This window comes from Trichechus manatus, unplaced genomic scaffold (assembly GCF_000243295.1).
Source record: "Trichechus manatus latirostris isolate Lorelei unplaced genomic scaffold, TriManLat1.0 scaffold00075, whole genome shotgun sequence".
In the NCBI taxonomy this organism is placed as follows: Eukaryota; Metazoa; Chordata; class Mammalia; order Sirenia; family Trichechidae; genus Trichechus; species Trichechus manatus.
Genome location: NW_004444011.1, coordinates 6,789,636 through 6,797,745, shown reverse-complemented (window position 1 = coordinate 6,797,745; position 8,110 = coordinate 6,789,636). Strand labels below are relative to the sequence as shown.

The following is an 8,110-nucleotide window of genomic DNA, read 5'->3' as shown; positions in this document are numbered from 1 at the left end:
CATACACCCTCTACCTTCCTATTCCCCTTTAGGAAAACCTGTGCTCCTTAGAGAAGAGCCCTGATGGTGCAGTGGTTAAGCGTTCTGCTGCTAACTGGAAGGTCAGCAGTTCGAACCCACCAGCCACGCCATGGGAAAAAGATGTGGCAGTCTGCTTCTGTGAAGATTCACAGCCTTGGAAACCTCATGGGGCAGTTGTACCCTGTCCTAGGGCCACTATGTGGTAGTAGATTATGCTCCTTAGAAGCAAGGATGGCAAGACTTTGGCCCACTTGCTTTGGACTTGTCATCAGGAGCAACTGATTCTTAGAAAAGGACATATTTTGTGAACTACAGGGTCAGTGAAAATGAAGGAAACCTTCAATGAGATGGATTGACACCACAACCACAAGAATGGACTCAAACATACCAACAATCATGAAGATGGTGAAGGCCTGGGCAATGTTTCATTCATTATGAGCTGAAGCTAACTCTACGGCAGCTAATGACAATTCCCTAACCTGGACGAAGAGAAGATTTTCCCATGCAGGCTCTACCTTCCTTGGCTGCCTTCTCCTCCACAACTGAGATGAGGCTGTTGTTTGATGATTCTGTGTGTTTAGTGAAGATCAAACGACAATCTAGCCAGTTAGTTTGTAATTTGCTGCTTTTTTACATTTTGACTGCTCCTTTTGGAATTGGGGAGCTATGGTCTCAGAGGTCTCCGAGGTGGTAAGTTCACTACAATGTCCCACTAAGGGAGCTGTGTCAGAAGTCACAGGTGTGGGACCTAACATGGTGTCTGCCTGAGACCTGGAGGCCTCCTCTGCTGTCTCCAAATCCCTAGGGAGGTCTTTTGAGCTCACCTGGTCCACTCTCCTCCTTTATAGATGAGAAGATTACAGAGCTGAGTGGTGACCTCTGCCACCCAAACTTTTCCCCAGGAAACTGTAACCTCATTTCAATCCTTACAGAAGAATTACATCTTGATAGATATTTTATCAAATCATTTCCACTAAATGTGTTCTGGTTATCTTAATGTTTTTCAAGTTTAGACAATTTGTACTTATCAAAACATTTCTAAGCTCTGAACAAATGATAGAAGATTTAAAAAGGGATGCTCTGGTGACAATGACAGTTCAAACACAAACAATAAATAGTGCAATAGAAATTAACAGTTCAACACAGTGATTTTAACGTAGGTATTAAAATATAAGACCCAATTTTATTAGTTCCTAAAAACTTACCTACATGTTTTCTGGAAATTCTATCAGTTGGGGATACATTTCTACCAAGCAACCCAAACTTAGAGTTTGTTGCCTTATGTCCTTGTTAATGTAGACTTATTTTTTTCTAGATACATAAAAGTAATTCAGATAACCTCACACTGTTCTTAGCCAGCTAGCCTGAATACCAATTTGTTTCTTTTTCTTCCCAAGTAACTTCATCTTGCTACTCAACCCCCAATAGAGACGTTAACTGATGTGTTTTTTGGTCATGGTTTCTTTAAAATACGTTAAGTTCTAATTCTTAACAATTAGTTCACTCATAATTCACTCACTTCAAAAACATATATTTGCCTGATCGTTAGGAAGCACTATTTGGCTTGCTCCCCAAGAAAGTAAATTTAGCAGTGACGTGAGAGAAAATAATCTGCAAGATACCCAAACCCTTTGTTTCTCTTCAGCACAGTATTGGGTTCAGCAATATAGCACAACATTTATTACTTGTTCATTTATTTTACTAAGGCACATGATGTATAGAAATACTGAGGTACAACGCAAATTTCTGCATAAGATCTTTGAAATATTCATTTTGGAAAATGAAAGTAAACATCATCTTCCAGAATATTCAGCTTTTAGCTTGTTTTTTCTTTTGGACCAGTTCAACCAGCAACTTGTATCTAGCGATACAGTCTTCCTGCAGGAAGAAAAAAAGAGAGGTGAAAACAGTGACTCCACAGTTGGCTTGAGTTTCTCTGTGGAGTTCTTTTTGCGATAAGCCTGCTTTTTGGCCAGCTTATCCGCCTGGGCCCACGCTAGTGAAGAGGTATCCCGTGCATTCGCTCTGTACACTGGCTCTCTCCCAGAACCCGCCTGGCCTTTTCCAGGTGACTCCAGCTGGTCACAAGGCTGACCTGGCTAGACAGGTGCAAGGAGGCCTGTCTCCACTGCTGAAACTCCAGCCCAAAGTGTAGGTGCTAACCATGGGTATGAAGCAGTCAGGGGCAGCTATCTGTCAGGCACATCACTTTATGATAAAAAATGTCAACTTGCTATCTACAATTATAATTTTAAAATTTCACTATGTCATTTTGGAGAAACCAAAAGTCTTGAGGCCAGGCATCCATGGTATCATCATTTTCATTCTGGGTTTGCCTTTGCCTGAGGAGCTGCTGAGGCCTTCTCGTGGGGCCATGCCAACCCAGCCCCACAGGACACTGGCATGGAGTGTGCTGGGACTCTGCCCTGCTCTCCCAGCCCTCCCAGATCATGCCACGGGGCTCCCTTCCACCTCGTCAGGGCTACAGATCCTGGCTGCCAGTAGCTGTCACCCTTGTCACCTCATGTCACTCATGATGAGAGCAGAGATGGGATAACAGTGGGAAGGGGCTTGGCCTCGCTACTTTCATGGTTTATCACAAGGTATTTTCCAAAATCCATCCAGTTTCTATTAAAAAAATACTAGTCCCAAAGGCACTGTGAGCCTTTAAGATCTAATGCAAACGGATTTCTGAGCTATGGCAGAGAACTCTATCAGCTGCCTCGGACAGAGAATGGATATTCCTTCTCTTCCCAGGATTTTAGTTTAGTAGTACTGTGACAGTATCTCCTAATATGTGCCTTGCGGCACCAATTTAAAAATAGAAAATATAAATCCATGCCTTTCCTTTATGGCTACACTACCCCTAATAGCACAGTACACAAAGCAGAATGCAGCCATCCACCAGCACTTAACACTGGAAGGGCACCGTGTAAGCTGAGCTCTCAACAGCAGGCCAGCAAGGGAATGCAGGCAAAGACCCTCCTACAGCCCAGGGTCCCCACTGACAGAACCCCACAGCCAGGCCACGTGGCAGGTGAGCCAAAGTTTAAGGATCATACAAGCCTTTCTCATTTTTGGCTGAAAACAGGGAGGTTCCCAAACGCCAAGGCAATGAGCTTCTGGGTGTCCTATCCTTAGGAATCCACAGTTCCAGTTCCTTCATTCTAAGCCACTGTCGATTCATCACACATGTCTGACAGATGCTAGAGAAAATTCAGGGGAAATGATGACTTCTGGCACAGCAGCTGGAGAGGCTGAGAGAATCTGCTTCGCAAGTAGATCAACCGCTAGTAGTTTATTTTTCTCCCCAGGAAGTCTCAACTTCCTCATTTTAAAGTAGGTGACAGATAACTAGACCTGCACACTCAGGGACGTGCATGGCCACGAGCTAGATTTTCCAACAGAGAATTTCAATTAAAAAAAAAAGAATGTAAATGAACATCAATGTGCCCAGAGGCTGGAGTGACGGGCAGAGCCAACAGGAGAGATTGGTTCTTTTGATTTTTCAGAGCGTCCCTGGTGCCTCGGACGAAGAGCATGGCAGAGGAAAGAGGCCCCATGAGACTGTGTGTCAAGAAAGGCCTGAGTTGAAAAGATCACCCCCTGAAGCTCTACAGCTCCAAAATACCAGATTACAAGGCAGATAATACCAAAGACCAGGGGTAGGGGGCTGGCTTTCCATAGGGTGCACCCCATCTTTCCTCCTCTCGAAGTTTTTATTTGAGAACTATCTGAAGATGTATTTTAGCAGATACTAAGAGCTATAAAAACAGGGAGAAAAGCCAATTATAAATAGCCAAGGTTACAGAGGGTAAGTTGAACCCTAAATGTCAATCTCACATGAACCCACACAAAAAAAACACTGTTCTAGAGCCTTTGATCAACTAAGCATTCCTACTGAGTGAAAATGAACTTACATCACAGAAGTGATGACTGTCACAATAACATCGTCCACCACACACAGCCCCTTGGTTAAAGACTGGTTTTACCAGGGATTATGATTTTATGAAAAATCTCCTCACTTTGGGTAAAGGGAGCCTCCCCATGTGGTACTGACCTACAGGTGCGCCACACTACCTTTCACGTTTACCATGATGCTGCTGAGCCATGCCCCTGCCGCTCTCAAACAGCCCCCCACGCCCCAGGAGAGTGAATGCTCAAGAAGGCTGGCTGGGTCGTTCTGTAAAGTCTGGGCTCTACAAGAAGTATCTCTGAGAAAAGCTAACTGGCCTGTATAATGACTGACTGTAAGCATATACACACTAATCTACTGAGTGCATAAATTCACATCTACAAGTACAAATATACTGGAAGGGAACTGGTAAATAAGATATCATGTAAATAGTTGCAGATGGAAAGATACTAAAAAGGAGAAAGAAAAACTATACAGCACTGCTGCAGCCGCTGCAGTGGTATCCTAAAACCAGTGCAGAGGCCTTTTCCCTCCTCACCCACCTTACTCTTAGATGGGACACACTTGGCTATTTTGTCCCAGCGGTCAGAGGATCCCTTTGGATACTGCTGTAATGCCAATTCCAGAAGCTTCTGTTGATTCTGAGTCCATGGTTCCTCTGTAGCACGAGTTCGCTCTTTTTTCTGGCTCTCCTCATCACTGGATTCATTTTGTTCTAATATTTCGAAGTCCTTCTGCCTCTTTGCTCTGAACTTCTCCTCTGGCTCTACCCTCATTACTGTCTCAAGCAATCTGGCCGGCTTCCGCTTCCGAGGCCGAGTTTCAGTAATCCCAGCCTCATTCTGCTCTCCTGCACCCTCCTCCAATTCCTCCTGCTCCTCCTCCTCCACTCTCCCCTCTGCATCTTCGCGCTGGGTGATGATGTCATCTGGCAAGGCCACAGGGGTCTTAATGGGTCTGGAATTCTGAGCCGTTGACTTGAGTTCTGCGAGTCTAACCATTCCTATGGGAAAGGGCCACGCCACACAGATGGTCAATTCAAGTGACAATAATGACAACAGCTGCCTACCACACATCAGACCCTGTGCTAGGCAGTTTGCATAACTTATTTAATTTTCATACTGTTCTAGAAAGACAGGTAACATTATCCTAACTTTGCAGGTAAGGAAAGTAAGTCTCAGAATGCAGCAGAGGGGGGGTGTTGAATCGAGTTCTGTCTGATTTCAAGCGTTTGTGTTTTTCACTACTCTGAGGAATAATGGGTACATATAGAATTGGGTTGTGATCTTTTTGAGAAAAGATAACCTGCTACTTATTAGGTAAAGAAAGATGTTCTTCACAATCCAGAGTTTTTATTAGTTCCTGTAGCATAACTAAAATAAATCTGTCAATGTGAACTTACTATACTGCCTCTGGCAGGCATGCGTACAAGTAAATCATACTAGTAGCAATTACAAGAATTTTTAAATGTGAAAAGAAAAATTTTCCTCAAATATTTGAACCTTTTAATAGGATGGATGCTTCTGACAGATAACATTAACACCCTCTATTATCAGTAAGATAAAAGGACAAAGAACAAAAATAGACAACTCACAAGGGAAGAAATACAAAGAGCTAAAAAATATTAGAAAAATGCAAATTAAAAGAATGAATTATCATTTTTTGACTATTAAGTTGACAAAAATTAGAAAGTATAACAATACATAGTAGTAACTGGCCAAGATGCAGAGGAATAGGTACATGCACACACTGGTGATGGAAGTATACACAGGTCTAGCCCAGGCTGTCCACTAAAATGCTCTGTGACACTATTAGGAACTGAAATCTCTAATTATTTAAATTTAATTAATTTAAAATTAAAATTGAATTTAAATAGCTACATGTGGCTAGTGGCTACTGTATTATACAGTGCAGGTCTAGCTGTTCTGGAGGACAATTTGTCAAACGTAGGTAAAGCCTTAAAAATCTATTTAACTGTGACTCTAGAATTCTACTTATAGGAGGTTGTTATGGATTGAATTGTGTCCCCCCCAAAATATGTGTTGGAATCCTGACTGCTATACCTGTGGATGTAATCCTTTTTGGAAATAGGGCTTTCTTTGTTATGTTAATGAGGCCATACCAATGTAGGGTATGTCCTAACCCTAATCAGGGCGGGGGGGGGGGGGAGGAGGGGGAGGTACCACACAGATGGCACCTGAGGGTTACCAAAGAACATTCAGGGCTACTGTCAGAGCCAACACCCTGATCTGGAACTTTAGCCTCCAGAATTGAGAAAATAAACTTCTGTTCTTCAAAGCCACCCGCTTTTGGTATTTATGTTACAGCAGGTAACTAAGAGGTTATCCCAAGGAAATAATCATAGATATATGATATGCTAAATTTAGCTACCAAGATGCAGTGTTTTATTTCAGTTTTTGAAGTGATGTCTTTTTTTTTTTTTACTAGTTTTTTTAAAAATTAAAAATATCCTGCATACAATGAAAAATTCAGAGTACGAAAGAGAATATAATGAAAAACACATCTCTCTTAGACTGAGTTCCCAGTGCCCTTCCTCAGGGGCAGTAATGAATTGGTATGTGTGTATAGACTTCTAGAATATAATTACTCAAGCACATATTATGTAATTATATTTTTCTCCTTCTTTTTATATTAATAGGAGCACATTACTTGGAAACTATTCCATATTAGCACATGTAGATCCACATTCTCTTTAGTGAATGTGGCACAGCTTATTTAACTAGTCCCTTACTGCTGGTTATTTAGGTTGTTCCCAGTCTTTTGTTATTACAAACAAGCGGCATTTTTTATAAGCATTATCTCCATACGTTTTTGATTTTGTACTCTAGTATAAAACAGTCTTGAAAAAAAATTTTCCTGAATATACACCTCTATGTATATTTACCTATATTTATGAATTACAGCCATGTACCACTCTACTATTATTTAATTATAAAACACATACAAAAAAGGTAATCAAAATCAATTACAAGATAAAGATGAAAAATATTTAAAAATAATTTTATTAAATGAAACAAAGTTCTCATAGAAATAACAGTAATATTAAAAACAAGATTGAAAACACTTCAGTATTGCTTAATACTGGGTGAAACACTGAATTAAAGCACCAGTTCAAAATTAAATTTATTTTGGCACTTGATTTTTAATGGACATGAGAGCTGAAAAAGCTAACTCACAAAGATACGTATATTCAAATGTAGCACATTGCTGCCTGTGCTCACTAGACTTTGATGCTCGGTTTGCAGTCCTAATTATCAAATGGCTTTCATAGAAATCTTCCCTAAGCCAATCAGTTGTTCTTGCAAACTAAATGGAAGCCGTCAACACTTTTATATTTTAACAAATGAGTTCATTTTGTTTGAAAGATGCTTAAACAGGTTAAATTCTATTTTCAAAATTTTTAAATCTACAGAAATAAGAGTATTTATAAGTGCCACATAATAACACATACACACATACTAACAGAAATACTTTCAAAAAATCTTTTCAAAATGTTTTTCTATAGCATAAATATCTAAAAGTTACTTCACATTCATTGTTAAAATGTCATTTTCATTTTTTTTTAGAGGTAAAAGTTACAATTTTTATTTTTCCCATACAAAAATTTATACATACATTGTTATGTGACTCTAACTGCCTTCCCCATACTATGACAGCACACTCCTCCTTTCTACCCCTGATTCCCCATGTCCATTCAAACAGCTCCTAATCCTCTCTACCTTCCCATCTCACCTCCAGAGAGAAGCTACCCATTTAGTCTCTTGTATCTACTTGAGCTAAGAGGCACACTCCTCATGAGTATGACTTTATGTCCCACAGCCGAGTCCAATCCCTGCCTGAAGAGTTGGCCTCAGATACTGTTGTAGTTCTGGGCTAATAGAGAATCCGGGAGCCATGCTCTCCGGGGTTCCTCCAATCTCAGTCAGACTATTAAGTGTGGTCTTCTTACTACAATTTGAGTTCTGTACTCTACCTTTCACCTGCTTCATCCGGGGCTCTCTGTTGTGTTCCCTGTCAGGGAGGTCATTGGTGGTAGCCAGGCACCATCTAGTTCTTCTTGTCTCAGGCTGATGAAGTCTCTGGTTTATGTGGCCCTTTCTGTCTCCTGGGCTAATACTTACCTTGTGTCTTTGGTGTTCTTCATTCTCCTTT

At 40.9% G+C, this 8,110-nt stretch overlaps 1 protein-coding gene across 8 annotated transcripts in view; it reads right to left on the bottom strand.

Moving 5' to 3' along the window:
- Positions 1-247: 247 nt before the first annotated feature.
- DNAJC1 (DnaJ heat shock protein family (Hsp40) member C1) overlaps positions 248-8,110 on the bottom strand; it is a 343,339-nt gene continuing 335,476 nt past the window's right edge. For 3 of the 8 annotated variants that reach the window (XM_023735041.1, XM_023735044.1, XM_023735042.1), the window contains one exon: positions 3,625-4,940. In XM_023735041.1, the coding sequence (XP_023590809.1) occupies positions 4,387-4,940 (554 nt within the window). In that variant the 3' untranslated portion in view covers positions 3,625-4,386. Of the gene's footprint in view, positions 4,941-8,110 lie in introns of all 8 variants that reach the window. The other 5 variants (XM_004380540.2, XM_023735046.1, XM_023735039.1 and 2 more) reach the window with 5 other exon arrangements.